The sequence below is a fragment of the Macaca thibetana genome, chromosome 19 (genome assembly GCF_024542745.1).
Source record: "Macaca thibetana thibetana isolate TM-01 chromosome 19, ASM2454274v1, whole genome shotgun sequence".
Lineage (NCBI taxonomy): Eukaryota > Metazoa > Chordata > Mammalia > Primates > Cercopithecidae > Macaca > Macaca thibetana.
The window spans coordinates 5,147,425-5,166,969 of NC_065596.1; the positions used below are offsets into that span (position 1 = coordinate 5,147,425).

The window sequence follows — 19,545 nt, forward strand, 5'->3', positions numbered from 1 at the left end:
GGTCTCAAACTCCCGACCTCAGGTGATCCGCTTGCCTTGGCCTCCCAAAGTGCTGGGATTACAGGCGTGAGCCACCGTGGCTGGCCGAGACATCTCTTCTTTGCAAGCCAGATATGCCTGCTGCTAACGGGCTCGCCTCTCTGCCAGCTCCATCCGTCCATGCGAGGGCTAGACAGAGAGGATCCCATTTCCCCTGAGGAAGGTGAGGCTCTCAGTGAACCCTGGTGAACTGGGAAGTAACATGCCCAAAGGCTCCAAACACAAGCCTTCTCTTGTGGAAGGCCTTGTCCACTAGCGTCAGTGGGTGTCAGGAGCGCTGACTGGGAGCCAGAGGACTGGGTTCAAGGTGTGGGTCCACTGTGAGTTAGCAATGCTCTAAGGCACTTGGGAAATTACATCCCAGGGTTTTTAACATCCGTTTCCCAGGTATCTTTATTGCCCACTTTAAATACATACAGAGGACATTAGATAAAGCCCCTCTTTTTGTGACCAGCCTGGGCAACATAGCAAGATCCTGTCTCTTTAAAAAAAAAAAAAAATCAGCCAGGCTTGGTGATGCATGCTGTAGTGCCAGTTACTTGGGAGGCTGAGGTGGGAGGATCACTTGAGCCCAGGAGTTTGGGGCTACAGTGAGCTATGATCGCACTGCTACACTCCAGCCTGGGCAACAAGGAAAGAACCTGACTCTTAGGAAAAAAAGTCCCATGATGATTGACCTTAAAGTTGTGGCTGCAATGCCTGCAGCAGGCTGACATCCAGTAGGTGCTCGGGAAACACGTGCTGAACGAACAATGGCTTTATCCACTTGGATAATGACTAGAGTTCATTAGAGGAAAAGTGAGGGCTTCTGTATAAGTGCAAATGGCCATAGAACGGTATGCCTTTCAGACACAAAGCCCTAAATGGCATGGGATTTCTCCCTGTCTTTAAATGCCACTACTTCTTCATTGCGACATTGGTGACACCTGGATCTCTCTGCATGAGGATACACATTCCTGAGGGGCAGGACGGGCCTGGTGTCAGGGTGAACCAGTCACTTCCCCAGGGCCATTAATCTGACACCTACTAAATGACTTCACTTTTGTATCTTTGTTAGACTTTTTTTTTTTTTGCAGAGACAGGGAAGGTCTTGCTATGATGCACAGGCTGGTCTTGAACTTCCGGGTTCAAGTGATCCTCCCATCTCCCATCTCAGCTTTCCAAAGCACTTGTGAGCCACCTCAACCAGCCCTCTGTATGACTTTTAGCATATATTTGGAAATCGGAAAAATATATCCAACTCACAAATTAAGGATGTAGAATGCCTTACCCAAGTTTGCTACCTCATCTACGTGATTTTTTTTCTTTTTTTGAGACAGAGCCTTGCTCTGTTGCCCACGCTGGAGTGCAGCGAGACAATTTCGGCTCACTGCAAGCTTCATCTCCCAGGTTCACGCCATTCTCCTGCCTCAGCCTCCCGAGTAGCTGGGACTACAGGCGCCCGCCACCTCGCCCGGCTAATGTTTTGTATTTTTTAGTAGAAATGGGGTTTCACCGTGTTAGCCAGGATGGTCTCGATCTCCTGACCTCGTGATCCACTGGCCTTGGCCTTGGCCTTCCAAAGTGCTGGAATTACAGGCGTGAGCCACCGCGACTGGCCTCTAATATTTTTTTTTTTTTTTGAGACAGACTTTCGCTCTTATTGCCCAGGCTGAAGTGCAATGGCGCAATCTTGGCTCACGGCAACCTCCGGCTCCCGGTTTAAGCGATTCTCCTGCCTTAGCCTCCCGAGTAGCTGGGATTACAGGGCATGCGCCACCATGCCCGGCTGATTTTGTATTTTTGGTAGAGACGGGGTTTCTCTATGTTGGTCAGGCTGGTCTCGAACTCCTGACCTCTGGTGATGCACCCGCCTTGGTTTCCCAAAGTGCTGGGATCACAGGCATGAGCCACGGCGCCTGGCAGGCCCAACTAATTTTTTAACTTTTTTGTAGAGATGGGGGTCTTGCTATCTCTACAAAATCTAAATGAGATTTAGAAATCTAAATGAGTTTGAGACCAGCATGGTCTCAGGAGATACTACCGCCTCAGCCTCCCAAAGTGCTGGGATTACAGGCATGAGCTACTACGCCTGGCCTGTTGTTTTGTTTTTATAAGAGACAGGGCTGGCTGGGAGCAGTGGCTCACGCCTTAATCCCAGCACTTCGGGAGGCCAAGACAGGTAGACTGCTTGAGCTCAGGAGTTTGAGACCAACCTAGGCAACATGGCAAAACCCCATATCTACAAAATATGCAAAAATTAGCTGGGCATGGTGGTGTGTGCCTGTCACATCAGCTACTCCGGAGGCTGAGGCAAAAGAACCACATAAGCCCAGGAAGCAGAGGTTGCAGGGAGCTGACATCATGCCACTGCACTCCAGCCTGGGTGACAGAGTGAGACTTTATCTCAAAAAATAAAAAAAAATAAAAATTAAAAAATTAAAAAGACAGGGTTTTTGTCACCCAGGCTGGAATGCAGTGGTGCAATCATGGGTCACTGTAACCTTGAACTCCTAGGCTCAAGCGCTCCTCCTGCTTCAGCCTCCCAAGTAGCTGGGACTATAGGCATGTGTGGCTAATTTTTTTTTTTTTTTTTTGTAGAGACAGGGTCTTGCTATGCTGCCCAGGCTGGTCTCAAACTCCTGGGATCAAGTGATCCTCCCGCCTTCGCCTCCCGACATGCTGGGATAAGAGGCATGAGCCACCACGCCTGGCCCAAATTCAGTTGTTTTTTTTTTTTTTAACTACCCTGTTGCTTGCAACTCCTCTGGGATGGAAGCACAGCATTTAGCAGCTTCCCTGGCCTCTTGCTGCTGTGTGACTGTGCCTAAGCACATTTTCCTGCAGTGGCTGGGTGTCACCACAGGTGAGTCTGAGGTGGGCCTTACCCTGTTAATTTGTTGAGGATCCAGGGAGACCTTGCTCTGTGAAGCACCAATGCAGGGCCTGGCATGTAGAAGGTGCCAATGATACTACAGTATCTGGCAATCACTAAGTAGAAGAACTGGGGTGGGAGAGGAAGGGACCAGCTGGTAGAACCATGAGGTGATGGTTCCTAAACAGATTTCACATCCTGAAGTCAGAGGTGACTCAGAATGAGAGGGAAGGAAATAGAAACAAAAACAGGAGGAAACACAGATCACTTCATGAAACTGCTTAACGGCCAGCTCTGTACAAGTCTCTGCTCCCTGCAGATGGGATATGGAATTTAGCAGGACATAGTTGTGATCCTGAAGAATGAAAGAACTGCTCACGCTGGGCCTGATGAGGACAGGCTCAGACCGAGCCCTACTGGGTCTTAAAACAAAAGGAAGCATTTAATCACTTGCTGAGAAGGTGAACCATAGATGCTCAGGCTAAACCTGGATGCAGAATTAAGTATCTGACCAGCACAGTCTGGAGCTGCTTTCTAAGTCAGATGAGCAAAATCACCATTAAAAAGCAGCCCTGGTCCAACCACAGATAAAGCATGCATGGCATTGACACAGAGAAAGCATGCATGGCACACGCAGTCAGAAAACACCGCTGTTCAAAGAATGACTGCCTGGATTACAGAAAATAGTAAGTTCTTCCAGACAGGCGGCATTTAGTCCTGGGTGGCTTTCAAATCAGGAAAACCTAAGAATGATGATGCACTTCCCAGGCCAACGGATAAAGGGGACTGAGATCAAAAGTAAGAAAGTTAAGGGGGAAATGGATATGCAGGTACATTCTTTTGATTCAACAGCAGAAGTCCAAATGATCAAGAGGGATCTGTCTGCTTAAAAGACAGGCAGGAAAATAAGACAAAAGCCGTAGGACCTGGAAGAGAGGAGAAGACTGAAAACTCACAGGGATGGGTGTACAGTGAGAGAGAGATTAAGAGGAAAGCAAAATACAGAAGAACACAACCCGGCAGAATCTGTGCAAATGGCATTGCAAAAATCTTTTTTTTTTTTTTTTTGAGACAGGGTCTCTCTCTGTCACCCAGACTGGATTGCAGTGGCAGGAACACGGCTCACTGATGCCTCAACCTTCTGGGCTCAAGTCATCCTCACGCCTCAGCTTCCCAAGTAGCTAGGACTACAGGTGTGAGCCACCACGGGCCCACTAATTTTCAAATTTTTTGTAGAGGCAGGGTAGTGCCCAGGATGGTCACTGTGAATTCTCTAGCCAAGAAATTTCTAAGTAAAGGGACAACGCTTAGAGTCATCAACCATTTACTTAGGGGAGTCCCAGAGTAGCCAAAACACACCACATCTCTGCCAAAACCATACTCAGAGAAGGAAGGCTTTCAGGCAAAGTGTCCTGCCATGCACTGTAACAGCTCCAGGATGTGCTGAGCAGACCCAGGGAACAAGGTGGCCGGCAGGTGTTCTGAGGCCCCACAGAGGCAAGAGTCACTGAGACACCAACTACTGTGACCCCCAAAACGCTGCTGAGGAGTTCCAGACTAGCGTGGCCAACATAGTGAAAACCCATCTCTAATAAAAGCAGAAAAAATTAGCCTGGCATGGTGGTGGGCACCTGTAATCCCAGTTGTTTTGGAGGCTGAGGCAGGAGAATAGCCTGAACCTGAGAGGCAGAGATTTTAATGAGCTGAGACTGCACCACTGCACTCCAGCCTGGGCAACAGAGTGAGAGTCCATCTGGAAAAAAAAAAAAAAAAATGGCTGGGCGCAGTGGCTCACGCCTGTAATTCCAACACTTTGGGAGGCTGAGGCGGGCAGATCACGAGGTCAGGAGATGGAGACCATCCTGACTAACACGGTGAAACCCCATCTCTACTAAAAACACAAAAAATTAGCTGGGCACGGTAGCGGGTGCCTGTAGTCCCAGTTACTAGAGAGGCTGAGGCAGAAGAACGGTGTGAACCCGGGAGGCAGAGCTTGCAATGAGCTGAGATAGCACCACTGCAGTACAGCCTGGGCCAAAGAGCAAGACTCCGTCTCAAAAAAAAAAGTTGCTGGGGAGGCTGTGTGTGGTGGCTCACACCTGTAATTCTAGCACTTCAGGAGGCCGAGGCAGGTGATTGCTTGAGGCCCAGAGTTTAAGACTAGCCTGGGCAACATATTGAGACCCTAGCTCTATAGAAAATATAAAAATAAATACAATTAAATTTTTAAAAAGCTGCTGAGGAAAGGAAGACACACCCTCTTTGACTCTGATGGGGATTTTTTCTTAAAGTTTTGAGACAGGGTCTTGGTCTGCTGTCCAGGGTGGAATGCAGTGGCACGATCACAGCTCACTGTAGCCTCAACTTCCTGGGATCAAGTAATCGTCTTGCCTTAGCGTCCTCAGTAGCTGGGACCACAGTCATGTGCCACCAGGCCTGGATAATTTGTGCGTGTGTGTGTGTGTATGTGTATATATATGTGTATATATATATATATATTTGGTAGAGATAGGGTTTTGCTATGTTGCCCAGGCTGATCTTGAACTCCTGGGCTTAAGCAATCTGCCCACTTTGGCCTCACAAAGTCTTGGGATTGCAGGTGTGAGCCACCACACTCAGCCTGATGGGGACAATTAATGGATGATTCTTTCAAAGTTAGTTGACTTGATGAAACAGACGAGTAAGTATATCTTTCTAGATGACTTAAAATGCAGTTGAGGGCCAGGCGTGGTGACACACACCTATAGTCCCAGCTACTCAGGAGGCTGAGGTGGGAGGATCATTTGAACTCACAGGGCGAAGGTTACAAAGATTTGAGATCGTGCCATTGCACTCCAGCCTGGGCAACAGAGTGAGACTCTGTCTCAAAAAAAAAAAAAAAAAAAAAAAAAAAAAAAAATGCAGTTGAGGAGACCATTAGAAATTGACAGAAGCAGATACAAGAAAAATAACCTTAAATAAAAATGCGATGACCAAGGAGGCTGGGGTCTCTGAGAGAAAGCAAAAGACGGTGAAAACAATAGGAAAGCTGGATGTAGCACTGAGTTCGGTGGCCAATGATAGGTTTTTTTTTTTTTTTTTTTTTTTTTTGGGGGGGGACAGAGTCTTGCTCTGTTGCCAGGCTGGAGTGCAGTGGCGCGATCTCAGCTCACTGCAACCCCCACCTCCCGGGTTCAAGGAATTCCCCTGCCTCAGCCTCCCAAGTGGCTGGGATTACAGGCGTGCACCATCACACCTGGCTAATTTTTTGTATTTTAGTAGAGACGGGGTTTCTCCATGTTGGCCAGGATGGTTTTGATCTCCTGACCTTGTGATCTGCCCGCCTCAGCCTCCCAAAGTGCTGGGATTACAGGTGTGAGCCACCGCACCCGACCCAATAATAGGTTTTACCTAAGCACTTATGTTAGAGAAAATTACTTCAGTAAAGAAGAGCAGAGAGACGCCGGGTGTGGTGGCACGCCTGTAATCCCAGCACTTTGGGAGGCCAAGGCGGGTGGATCCCTTCAGGTCACTTTGAGACCAGCCTGGCCAACGTGGTGAAACCCTGTCTCTACCAAAAAATACAAAAATTAGCTGGGCATGGTGGCTCATGCCTGTAATCCCAGCTACTCAGGAGGCTGAGGCACAAGAATCACCTGAACCTGGGAGGTGGAGGTTACAGTGAGCTGAGGCTGCACCAACTGCACTCTAGCCTGGGTGACAGAGGGAGAGTCTGTCTCAAAAAAATAAAAATAAGGCTGGGCGCAGTGGCTCAAGCCTGTAATCCCAGCACTTTGGGAGGCTGAGGCGGGCAGATCACCTGAGGTCAGGATTTCGAGACCAGCCTGAGCAACATGATGAAACCTCATCTCTACTAAAAATACAAAATTAGCCGGGCGTGGTGGCACATGCCTGTAATCTTAGCTACTCAGGAGGCTGTGGTAGGAGAATCGTTTGAACCCAGGAGGTAGAGTTTGCAGTGAGCTGAAATCACGCCACTGTACTCCAGCCTGGGTAATAGGAGCGAAACACATTCTCAAAAAAATAAAAAATAAAACAGGCTGGGCGTGGTGGCTCACGCCTGTAATCCCAGCACTTTGGGAGGCCAAGGCAGGTGGATCACCTGACATTAGGAGTTCGAGGCCAGCCTGACCAACATGGTGAAACCCCATCTTCACTAAAAGTACAAAAATTAGCTGGGCGTGGTGGTGGGCACCTGTAATCCCCGTTGCTCGGAAGGCTGAGGCAGGAGACTCGCTTGAACCCAGGAGGCGGAGGTTGCAGTGAGCCAAGACTGCGCCATTGCACTCCAGAGCCTGGGTGACAGAGCAAGACTCCATCTCAAAAAATAAATAAATAAAATAAAATAAAAGTAACAATAAAAATAAAAAGAACAGCAGAAAGAATGAGCAAGGAGAAAAGTCACAAAATACTGCAAAATACTGTTACACTGGGTTGTCTCTCCGAGAAGAGACTGGAATCTCTTCAGCCATTTGCTTTTCAGAACTAGAAACCAGCAAACCACTTCTTTTTTTTTTGATGTGGAGTCTCGCTCCGTTGCCCAGGCTGGAGTGCAGTGGCACAATCTCGGCTCACTGCAAGCTCTGCCTCCTGGGTTCACGCCATTCTCCTGCCTCAGCCTCCCTAGCAGCTGGGACTACAGGTGCCCACCACCACACCCGGCTAATTTTTTGCATTTTTAGTAGAGATGGGGTTTCACCATGTTAGCCAGGATGGTCTCAATCTCCTGACCTCATGATATGCCTGCCTCAGCCTCCCAAAGTGCTGGGATTACAGGCGTGAGCCACCGCGCCCGGCCCAGCAAACCACTTCGAAGCAGATAACATATCATGATTCTTTATTAAGTAGCTCAGGGGAAGGAAAGAATAAAAGTTGATAGCTCCCTGATTGGGAAAAAATGAGCAATTAATAAAGAATGAAGATGAAAGAAAGCACAATTAAGTTGTAACACAAAAAGAATTCGCAAATGTTGGTGGAAGGAAAACCGTATAGAAAACATCACTTTAACTAAAAGCTGGAAAAATTCTCAGTTTGGATGCAACTGACAAAAAGAACGGGATTCCCAGGCATAAAGTTGGTGTGAGCTACAGAGGGCACCATGTGGCTCAGCGGAAGACCCTTCAAGATTCAAAGTTCCATTAAACAGAGCAAAGGCACTTCACAAGAAGGGTTTAAATTATGGGTCCAAAACCCAAGTGGTAAAGCGAGCAATTTGCAGCATGACTGCTTCTCCTAGACAGGGCTGAGTGGGCGAAATACAACGGTACACACAGTGACTATTAGCCACTGCCAGAAACAGGCTGAACAGCCCTGGGAGACAAGGTAAGGCAGGCGGTGGGAGTTGTTCATGGAGAGAAAGGAGAGTTTCGGAACCAAACATCCACTGGAGATGCTGGGCCACCAGACCCCTCCCAGTCAATAAAGCCTGGTGTCTCATTTGATCTCAGCCTCATCATGACCCTGGAGAGACCCTGATACCATCTGCCAGTCCCTGACAGCTTGGGCACTCCTTGAAATCAACCTGATCCCCTGAGTGGTTCTCCAGGCTCCCTGCCCCACCCATTCAGGCCTCTGCTCAAATGTCACTCCCACAAATAGAGACTCTCTCACCACCTCTGCCAAAAATAGCTCCACGTCAACTCCATCCCTTCTCCCTGGTCCACTTCTCATGGTTCTTCCATCACTGCCTAACCTCTTACCATATGCTTATCATTTGTCTTCCTCACGAAAACCCAGGCTTACATGGGCAGAAACTATTACAGCCATTGCTGATCCCCCAGCACCAAAAATAGGGCTTGGCAGCCTGCATGAGCTGAACAAATATCTGTTGAATGAATCAAAGAAAAAAAAACTTCACCAAAACAATAATGATCTTGGCATGTAACCTGGTTATCACTGAGCTGGAGTTTGGGCTCAGTTTTATCAATAACTTGTTGTGCAGCCTTGGGCAAATCACTTTATCTCTCTGGGCGTATAATGCCTCCTTTCTGAAACAAGGCAGTTGATCAAGTGAGGACTAAAGTCACCTTCCAGGCTGGGCACAAGGGCTCAAGCCTGCGGTTCCAGCACTTTGGGAGGCTGAAGCAGGTGGATGGCTTGAGCTCAGGAGTTCAAGACCTTGTCTTTACAAAAAACACAAAAATTAGCTGGCTGTGGTGGTGCGTACCTGTGGTCCCAGCTACTCAGGAGGCTGAGATGGGAGGACTGCTTGAGCCCAGGAGGTCAAGGCTGCAGTGAGCCGAGATCATGCCAGTGCACCCCAGCCTGGGTGATGGAGCGAGACCCTGTCTCAAAATAAACAAACAAACAAACCTGGCCAGATGTGGCGGCTTACACCTATAATCCTAGCACTTTGGGAGGACAAGATGGGCGGATCACTTGAGGTCAGGAGTTCGAAACCAGCCTGACTAAATGGTGAAACCCCATCTCTACTAAAAATACAAAAATTAGTGAGATGAGGTGGCATATGCCTGTAATCCCAGCTACTTGGGAGGCTGAGGCAGCAGAATCGCTTGAACCCATGAGACAGAAGTTGTAGTGAGCCAAGACTGCGCCACTACACTCCAGCCTGGTGACAGAGCGGGACGCCGTCTCAAAAAAAAAAAAAGAAAAAAGAAAAAAAATCATCTAGGGCTGGGCGCGATCGCTCATGTCTGCAATCTTAGCACTTTGGGAGGCCGAGGCAAGTGGATCACAAGGTCAGGAGTTCAAGACCAGCCTGGCCAATATTGTGAAACCCTATCTCTACCAAAAATACAAAAATTAGCCAGGCGTGGTGGCGCACACCTGTAGTCCCAGCTACTTGGGAGGCTGAGGCAGAAGAGTCACTCGAACCCAGGAGGCAGAGGTTGCAGTGGGCCGAGGTCGCGCCACTGCACTTCAGCCTGGGTGACAGAGCAAGACTCCGTCTCAAAAAAAAATTAGTTGGGTGTGGTGGCAGGAGCCTGTAATCTCAGCTACTCTGGAACCTGAAGCAGGAGAATCACCTGAACCCGGGAGACGGAGGTTGCAGTGAGCTGAGATCCTGCCATTGCGCTACAGCCTGGGCAACAAGAGCGAAATTCCCTCTCAAAATAAACAAATAAATAAAATAAAGTCTCCTTCCAACTTTTCAGTCTGCGAAACAAAGATTTGATCTGTTCCTCAAGGCAACTTGTTACTAGCTGAGGGTGAGTCCCAGTTACTCTGGAGGCTGAGGCGGGAGAATGGCGTGACTTCGGGAGGCGGAGGTTGCAGTGAGCCGAGATCGTGCCACTGCACTCCAGCCTGAGCGACAGAGCGAGACTCCGTCTCAAAAAAAAAAAAAAAAAAAAAAAAAAAAAAAAAAAGGGCCACTCTCCCGCATTCTTTGAGGCACCAAGATGACACAAGTCAGGTTGGGTCAGGGGAGGGACTCACTCGGAAGAGGATGGACTAGTAGATGGTAGACCCAGTGGATACAGAAAAAGTAGGAGCTGCGAAATCCCCTAATACTGAAACTGAAAAGCGGGTCCTGGAATCCAGAACCCCTGTTTCTCCTCCTCATAGACCTCAAATGACCAACTCCAGACTCTGGGTCTCAGCTTCCCTCGTATGACACCAGGCATTATTGATGGGTGCACGAGACCCTCCAGAAACCACGAGTACCAAACTTCCACGTCCAAGGAGGAGGATGCCCTTCCAGGTTCCTGAGAGACCAGACTTCCGATTCCCGGGGGAATGCCAGGGGTCTCGCCTCCGCCAACCCCTACCCCAAGTCACTTTAGGTGGAAGCGTTTGGGGCTTGATGCTCCCGAAGCTGAACCAGGAGGAGCTAGTAGCTTCAGGACCCTGTGATGTCCCCATCGCCACCAACAGGTGGGATCCTCCTGAAAACCAGACGATTTGCGGATCCTGTTGCTCCCAAGAACAAGCAACTTTTAGACTAAAGTGACGGGGCTCCTGGAGCCCTGTCATCAGAGACGGGAAATAAGGCGTGGGGGGCGAGGCCTTCGTGTCCCCTGAGAGGCTGGTGGCTTTAGGGTCCGGCAGAGGCGGGCGGGGGTCCTGTGGCTTTGACGGAGGTCGCGCCCCCAGGTCGCCGAGGAGCGGCCCCCGCCCGTCGCGGTCGCGACCCGTCAGCCCAGGTCTTGCAAGGAGCCCGCGACTCCTCCCTCGCGGCCCGGCCCGCGCTCACCGCCTTCTCCAGGTGGCTGCGCGCCTGCTCGCTGTTCTTGGTGTGGTGATAGAGAACGGAGCCCAGTTGCAGGTGTGTACGGGCCTCGATGCGCTGGGGCGGCTTGAAGGGGAACACGGCCTGCAAGCAGTGCACGCAAAGGCGGATTTTGGGCGGGCTGGAAGTGCGGAAGTGTTCAGCGAAGCCCAGAAGCGCCAGGTACCAAGAGTCGGCCGCCTCGGCCTGCGCAGCCTGAGCCGCCGCCGCCTGCGCCGCCGCCGCCGCCTGAGCCGCCATTTTGGCCTCCACAACAACAAGCCGCCGCCACAGGGAGGCGGAAGCAGGCGCGCGAGGCGGGGCCGGGCTCTCTCGCGGCTTCCGCGAGATCTGCCGCCCAAAGCATCCTGGAACATGTAGTTTGTATTTGGGATGACCGCCGCTCCGGGAAGGTGTAAAAAGGGCGACGCCGTCTGGTTATCATGACTGGGACTTAGGCATCGCCGATAGGATGAGGCTTTCGTTTCTGGAGGTAAAAAACCCAGTCGTCCACGCAGGAATAGGGAGAGTCTGACCGAGGCGGACTACATCTCCCATCAGGCGATGCACACTATAACAGGGCCCCTTAAGTGGTGCCGGAGCATTGTGGGATTGGATGAGTCTCAAGATGGACAACCGGGATGTTGCAGGTAACAGCCCCCGCCTCCCCTCAGGCGCCTGCCTGGGTCCCTGGGGCTAGGTGTCTCCCCTTACTCCTCGGGTCCGTCTTATTGCGACCCGTGGATCCCTCGCTTCAGCCCGGGGCAGCCCAAAGCTTCGGCTTCTGCACCTCTTGGTTTCTCGAGACCCCAGACCCAGGTTGCTGGCCGCCCCCGCCTGGTTTGCTGAGGACGCACGGATCTCCGTAGAGGCCGCCACCCGGCTCAGCCCTGCCTCCCGTTTCCAAAACAACCGCCTTCAGGGCTGCTCCAACCTCCGTTCCCCAATACAGCGGCAACCTTGGGCTGTCCCTGCACCCCACTTTTCGTGGCAGCTGCCCTCTGGTTTGTGTCCCGCTTTCTGAAAAAGCTGCTTTTCCGAAGTGCTTTGAGGCTCCCTTGAGACACTTTCCCGCGTCTTTTGACCCTCACTTTGCTGCAAACCTTGGCTTTTCTACTTTCCCAGAATAGAATGCATTTATCCATCAGCAAATACTTAGGGCGTGCTCACTGTGTGCCAGGCACTGTGCTAGGCGCTACGCCTGCAGCGGTGACCGAAGCAGGGCCCTACTTTTCTGGAGGTTGCTTTCTACTGGGGAGTCAGTGCATTAATAAGAAAATATTTACAAAGACTTACGTATGATGTGAGGTGGAGAGTGGAGGCTCCTGATACAGGGTAGTCAGGAAAGACCTTTTGTTTCTTTCTTTCTTTTTTTTTTGAGACAGGGTCTCACTTTGTTGCCCAGGCTGTAGCGCAGTAGCACAATCACGGCTCACTGTGGCTCCCTGGGTTCAGGTGATCCTCCCACCTCAGCCTCCCAAGTAGCTGGGACCATAGGTGCGTGCCACCACACACAGCGAATTTGTGTATTTTTTTTTGTGTTGCCACGTTTCCCATGCAGGTCTGGAACTCCTAGGCTCAAGCGATCCTCCCACCTCAGCCTCTTAAAGTGCTGGGATTATGTCAAGGTGTGAGCCACCACACCTGGCCCAAGGAAGGGCGCTTTTAAGTAGAAGACATTTCAGTTGAGACAGTGAATGTCAGCTCTGGGAATCCCTGGAGGGTGGAGCTTTCCACACAGAGGGGGGCCAGTAAATGCAGAGGCCCTGGTAGGATGGGCTTGTCCTTTTGAAGAATGTCAAGGATGAAGCAGAAGGGAGGGGAACCATCTGGCAGGGCCTTGAAAATGGCCTTTTAGAATTCTTTTTTTCTGAAGCGGAGTTTTGCTCTGTGTCGCAGGCTGAAGTGCAGTGGCATGATGTCGGCTCTCTGCAACTTCTACCTGCCGGGTACAAGCCATTCTCCTGCCTCAGCCTCCTGAGTAGCTGGGATTACAGGTGCCCGCCACCGCACCTGGCCAATTTTTTTTCCTTTTTTTTTGTATTTTTAGTAGAGACGGGGTTTCACCCTGTTGGCTAGGCTGGTCTCGAACTCCTGACTTCAAGTGATTTGCCTGCTTCAGCCTCCCAAAGTGCTGGAATTACAGATGTGAATCACCATGCCCAGCTCAGACTTCTAAAATTTGGATTTTATTCTGAGTCCCATGGGGAACCTCTGAGGTGTCTTCCCTGTCTCAATGCTATCACCCTCGTCTGAAGACGTTATTGTCTGTTGCTTGGAGCCAGTGAGCCTCCCTGGTCTTGTTGCCTATGGATTCTCTGGCCGAAATGATTACCTAGTAGCCAGGATGAAAATAAAAAGACCCTGTGGATATTGGCCAGGTGTGGTGATCCACACCTAAAATCTCAGCACTTTGGGAGACTTAAATGGGAGGCTCCCTTGAGGACAGGAGTTCAAGACTAGCCTGGGCAACATAGCAAAAACCTGTCTCTACAAAAACTAAAATAAATAGCTAGGCCTGGTGGAGTGTGCCTGTAGTCCTAGGTACTCAGGTGCTGAGGTGGGAGAATCTCTAGAGCCCAGGAGTTTGAGGATACAGTGAGCTATGATCATGCAACTGCCCTCTGGCCTGGGCAACTCAGTGAGACCCCGTCTCAAAAAACAAAAAACAAACAAACAAACAAAAAAGGCGGCCGGGTGCTGTGGCTCATGCCTGTAATCCCAGCACTTTGGGAGGCCGAGGTGGGTGGATCACTTGAGGTCAGAAGTTTGAGACCAGCCTGGCCAACACGGTGAAATCCCATCTTTACTAAAAATTCAAAAAAATTAGACAAGCGTGGTGGCAGATGCCTGTAATCCCAGCTACTCGGGAGGCTGAGGCAGGAGAATCGCTGGAACTTGAGAGGTGGAGGTTGCAGTGAGCCGAGATCGTGCCATGGCACTCTAGCCTGGGGGAAAAGAGCAAGAGTTCATCTCAAAAAAAAAAGAAGGCTGGGTTCGGTGGCTCACGCCTGTAATCCCAGATCTTTGAGAGACTTAAATGGGAGGCTCCCTTGAGGACAGGAGTTCGAGACAAGCCTGGACAACATGGAGAAACCCTAACTCTACTGAAAATATAAAAATTTGCCAGGCGTGGTGGTGAGCGCCTGTAATCCCAGCTACTCAGGAGGCTGAGGCAGGAGAATCACTTGAACCTGGGAGGTGGAGGTTGCAGTGAGCCAAGATGGGGCCACTGCACTCCATATTGGCTGACAGAGTAAGACTCTACCTCAAAAAAAAAAAAAAAGCCACTGGGGCACAGTGGCTCATGCCTGTAAATCCCATCACTTTGGGAGGCCAAGGTGGAAAGAATGTTTGAGACCAGCCTGGGCACTATAGGAAGACCTCATCTCTATGAAAAAATTTAAAAATTAGCCAGGTGTGGTGGTGCATGCCTGTAATCCCAGCTATTCAGGAGACTGAGGTGGGAGGATTGCTTGAGCCAGGGAGGCGGAGGCTGCAGTGAGCCGAGATCACACCACTGCACTCCAGCCTGGGAAACAGAGCCGGACTCTGTTTCAAAAAAAAGACCCAATGAATCTTGTCATTCTTCATCTTAGTGCTTCTCCATCACTCCCCAAAGCCCTTATAATAAAGCACAGGGCCGGGCGCATGCCTGTAATCCCAACACTTTGGGAGGCCGAGGTGGGCAGATCACGAGTTCAGGAGATCGAGACCATCCTGGCTAACACGATGAAACCCCATCTCTACTAAACAAACAAACAAACAAACAAAAAATTAGCCAGACATGGTGGTGGGCGCCTATAGTCCCAGCTACTCGGGAGGCTGAGTCAGGAGAATGGCGTGAACCCGGGAGGCAGAGCTTGCAGTGAGCAGAGATCGCGCAACTGCACTCCAGCCTGGGCGACAGAGCGAGACTCCATCTCAAAAAAATAAAAAATAAAAAAATAAAGTCACCGATGCTCTGACATGCCCTGCCTCTCTCTGTCCTTGGAGCAGGCTCCTCTAACCATGCTGCTCCTTGGATGTACCAGCCTTCTTCCTGCCCTGAGCTTTCGCATATGCTCCTTGTGCCCAGATATCTCCCTTTTGGCTTTTCATGATGCTGGCTTCTTATTTGTTTTTTCTGGTTTAAATACCTCTTCCTCTAGTGTTTATTTTCTGGTTGCCCTACCTGCATATGTACTCTCCTGTTACTATTTTTCACCATTTTTTGGTTTCCAGCAGAGCTCTTACAATATTGTGCAGTTACTTTTTTTTTTTTTTTTTTGAGACGGAGTCTTGCTCTGTTGCCAGGCTAGAGTGCAGTGGCACCATCTTAGCTCACTGCAACCTTTGCCTCCCTGGTTCAAGCAATTCTCCTGCCTCGGCCTACCTAGTAGCTGGGGTTATGGGCACAGGTCACCATGCCCAGCTAATTTTTGTATTTTTAGTGGAGACAGGGTTTCACCATGTTGGCCAGGCTGTTCTCGATCTCCTGACCTCAGGTGATCCACCTGCCCTTGCCTCCCAAAGTGCTGGGATTACAGGCATGAGCCTCCACGCTGGCCCAAAAGTTACTCTTTTGTTTTGGGTCTATTGTCTTCCCAGCCCGAAGCAAGTCCCACGTGGGCAGAGACCTGCGCTCTCTCTCTGTTACGTGTTTGCTGAATCAATGAACCAATAAATGTATAAATTAATCTGAACATCAGTTGCTCTCTGGCCTGTCACAGCTTCTTGGGGTGTTTATGGAGTGAAGGTGATTTCTGACGTACTCCTTTTCCCTTCCCAGGAAAGGCTAACCGGTGGTTTGGGGTTGCTCCCCCTAAATCTGGAAAAATGAACATGAACATCCTTCACCAGGAAGAACTCATCGCTCAGAAGAAACGGGAAATTGAAGCCAAAATGGAACAGAAAGCCAAGCAGAATCAGGTGGCCACCCCTCAGCCCCCACATCCTGGCGAGTAAGTGCCTCCTGGGGCCTGGATGGGGCCTGAATGGGAGTCTTTGAGGGTCACCATCACAGGGTTTGGCTTGTGAGGGCAGTCAGCGTGTGCTTGCACCCAGCCATAGCCTCATGATCCAAGGAATGACCCAGATGCCCTTGGGAGGCTCACTGTGGCAAGAGAGAAATGAGGAATACGTGGGAGCCCAGAGGACAGCCTGCCAGCTCATCCACTCAGCAGTTACTTACTGTCAGCCAGCTGTGGTGTGGTGCAGAGGGCAGGGGTATAACAGTGTAAAGATCTCTGCGTTGAGTCCAGATGTGCTGCCTCACACCTGTAATCCTAGCCTTGGGGAGGCTGAGGCAGAGGATCACTAGAGGCCAGGAGTTTGAGACCATATTTGCCAACATAGTGAAACCCCACCTCTACTAAAAAATACAAAAAATTAGCTGGGCATTGTGGTACTTGCCTGTGGTCCCAGCTGCTCAGGAGGCTGAGGCACGAGAATCTCTGAGATCTGGGAGGCAGAAGTTACAGTGAGTTGAGATCGTGCCACTGCACACTACCCTGGGCCACAGAGTGAGACTGTCTCAAAAAAAAAAAAACAAACAAAAAACTCTGCCCTTATGGAGTCACAAACTACTAGCAAAGGGATGTGGGTGCCACCCCAGAGCTCCTGGAAGATAACACAAGGCAGTGTGTTCCCAGGCCCCGTGGCCACAGTAAGGCCACAGAGAAGCTTTGCATCCTGAAAGCCCAGGTGGAGCCGGCCACTGAGGAAGCAGAGAAAGGCCTGCCCAGCAGAGAGCAGAAAGGGGAGACAGCCCATATGTGGAGGGCCAGCCTGAGCTGCTGTACCAAAGGGGCTGTCCCTTAGTGGATGGGAGGTGGATGGTAGCTCAGCAAGGGTTTCCTCTTGCCTGTCCTGAGAAACACTGATGGCACCAAGGGTTTTGATCAAGGGTTGGTGTTATGATGAGGATGACCAGATCCAAGATTTTTTGGCTGGAGGTTGATAATCTGAGATGCAGGCCCCTTCCTCTGTGGTCTGGAATATAGTGTGTGTCAACCTTCCCCAAGGCCTTGTCCCAGTTCTAGCCTTTCCTTTTCTTTTTTTTTTTTCTTTGAGACGGGGTTTTGTTCTGTCACCCAGACCGGAGTGCAGTGGTGGGATCATGGCTCACTGAAGCCTTGAACTTTTGGGCTTTAGCAGTTCTCCTGCCTCAGCCTCCCAAGTAGCTGGGACCACAGGCACATGCCACCATGCCTGGCTAATTTTTTCTATTTTTTGTAGAGATGAGGTATTGTTATGTTGCCCAGGTTGGTCCCGATCTCTTAGACTCAAGTGATCCTCCCACCTTGGCCTCCCAAAGGGATTACAGGTGTGAGCCACTGCACCCAGCAGCTCTTGCCTTTTCTTTTTTCTTTTCTTTTTGTTGCCCAGGCTGGAGTGCAGTGGCGCAATCTCAGCTCACCACAACCTCTGCCTCCCAGGTTCAAGCGATTCTCCTGCCTCAGCCTCCCAGGTAACTGGGATTACAGGCATGCGCCACCATGCCTGGCTAATTTAGTATTTTTAGTAGAGACTGGGTTTCTCTATGTTGGTCAGGCTGGTCTCAAACTCCCGACCTCAGGTGATCCACCCGTCTTGGCCTCCCAAAGTGCTGGGATTATAGGTGTGAGCCACTGCGCCTGGCCAAGAACCAGCATTTTTATCTCCCAGTATTTGTTACCAGTGGTTTTCAGGTAGGAGCCTTTCACTGTACTCTACAGCCTGAATGTGATTTCTTGTCTTTCCTTGTCCCCACCTCTTCCTGGTCCCTCCTGAGTGAAGTTCTCTGAGGGGTGCCCAGAATGTCCTGGTTGTTTAGTGTCAACATTGAACCTCCTCTTTCATATAAAATTACTTCTACTCCTTTTTTTAAACTTTAAAGGTAATTCACGTACATGGTAGGAAATCCAGGAAGTAGAGGAGAGGTAAACAAAAAACCAAAGTCACTCGTAACTCTGCAACCCAGAGATAAGCTCTGGTTGAGTGTTGAGGTGTTTTTCTATTTAATTTAATTTATTTATTTTTGAGATGAGTCTTGCTCTGTCACAAAGACTGGAGTGTCATGGCACCATCTCAGCTCACTACAACCTCCACCTGTTGGGTTCAAGTGATTCTCCTGCTCAACCTCTGGAGTAGCTGGGATTACCAGTGTGCGCCACCATGCCCGGCTATTTTTTTGTTTGTTTGTTTGTTTTGAGACAGAGTCTCACTTAGCTGCCCAGGCTTGAGTGCAGTGCTGTGATCTCGGCTCACTGTGACCTCCGCCTCTTGGGCTCAAGCGATTTTTCTGCTTAGCCTCCCAAGTAGCTGGGATTACAGGAACCCACCATCATGCCCGGCTATTTTTTGTATTTAAGTAGAGATGGGGTTTCACCATGTTGGCCCAGGCTGGTCTTGAACTCCTGGCCTCAGGTTGATCCTCCCACCTTGGACTCACAGAGTGCTAGGATTACAGGCATAAGCCACTGAACCTGGCCATTTTTTTGTATTTTAATAGAGGCAGGGTTTCACCATGTTGACCAGGCTGGTCTTAAACTGCTGGCCTCAGGTGATCTACGCGCCTCTGCCTCCCAAAGTGCTGGGATTACAACCATGAGCCACCGCGCTGGGCCTGTTTTATTTCAGAGGCAGGATCTCACTCTGTCACCCAGGCTGCAGTGCGGTAGCACCATCATAGCTCACTGCAGCCTTGAATTCCCGGACTCAAGCTATCCTCCCACCTCAGCCCCTTGAGTAACTGGGACTACAGATGTCCACTGCCATGCCCAGCTAATTTTTAAATTTTGTGTAGAGATGGGGTCTCACTATGTTGCCCAGGCTGGTTTCAAACTTCTGGGTTCAAGTGATCCTCCTACCTTGGCCTCCCAAAGCATTAGGATTACAGGTGTGAGCCGCTGCTCCTGGCCCGATATGTTTGTCTAACAATTTTTTTTTTTGAGACGGAGTCTCGCTCTGTCGCCCAGGCTGGAGTGCAGTGGCCGGATCTCAGCTCACTGCAAGCTCCGCCTCCCGGGTTCACGCCATTCTCCTGCCTCAGCCTCCCGAGTAGCTGGGACCACAGGCGCCGCCACCTCGCCCGGCTAATTTTTTGTGTGTTTTTTTTTTTTTAGTAGAGACGGGGTTTCGCCGTGTTAGCCAGGATGGTCTCGATCTCCTGACCTTGTGATCCGCCCGTCTCGGCCTCCCAAAGTGCTGGGATTACAGGCTTCAGCCACCGCGCCTGGCCACAATTTTTTTTTTATTATTTGAGATGAAGTCTAACTCTGTCGTCCAGGCTGGAGTGCAGTGGCACGATCTTGGCCCACTGCAACATTCGCTTCCTGGGTTCAAGCGATTCTCCTGTCTCAGCTTCCCAAGTGACTGACTGGGATTACAGGTGCCCGCTACCATGCCCGGCTAATTTTTTGTATTTTTAGTAGAGACGGGTTTTCGTCATGTTGGCCAGGCTGGTCTTGAACTCCTGACCTCAGGTGATCCGCTTGCCTTGGCCTCCCGAAGTGCTGGG

The 19,545-nt window shown here is 50.3% G+C and overlaps 2 protein-coding genes across 4 annotated transcripts in view; one reads left to right on the forward strand and one right to left on the reverse strand.

Moving 5' to 3' along the window:
• Positions 1-11,497, reverse strand: part of MAU2 (MAU2 sister chromatid cohesion factor) — a 36,448-nt gene extending 24,951 nt beyond the window's left edge. For all 3 annotated transcript variants that reach the window (XM_050769589.1, XM_050769590.1, XM_050769592.1), the window contains exon 1: positions 11,049-11,497. In XM_050769589.1, coding sequence (XP_050625546.1) covers positions 11,049-11,324 — 276 coding nt within the window. In that variant the 5' untranslated portion in view covers positions 11,325-11,497. The remainder of the gene's footprint in view (positions 1-11,048) is intronic.
• The window catches only part of SUGP1 (SURP and G-patch domain containing 1), a 273,381-nt gene that overhangs the window by 217,325 nt on the left and 36,511 nt on the right, over positions 1-19,545 (forward strand). The window contains exons 2-3 of the mRNA XM_050769532.1: positions 11,678-11,713; positions 15,835-16,006. Coding sequence (XP_050625489.1) covers positions 11,680-11,713; positions 15,835-16,006 — 206 coding nt within the window. The 5' untranslated portion in view covers positions 11,678-11,679. The remainder of the gene's footprint in view (positions 1-11,677; positions 11,714-15,834; positions 16,007-19,545) is intronic.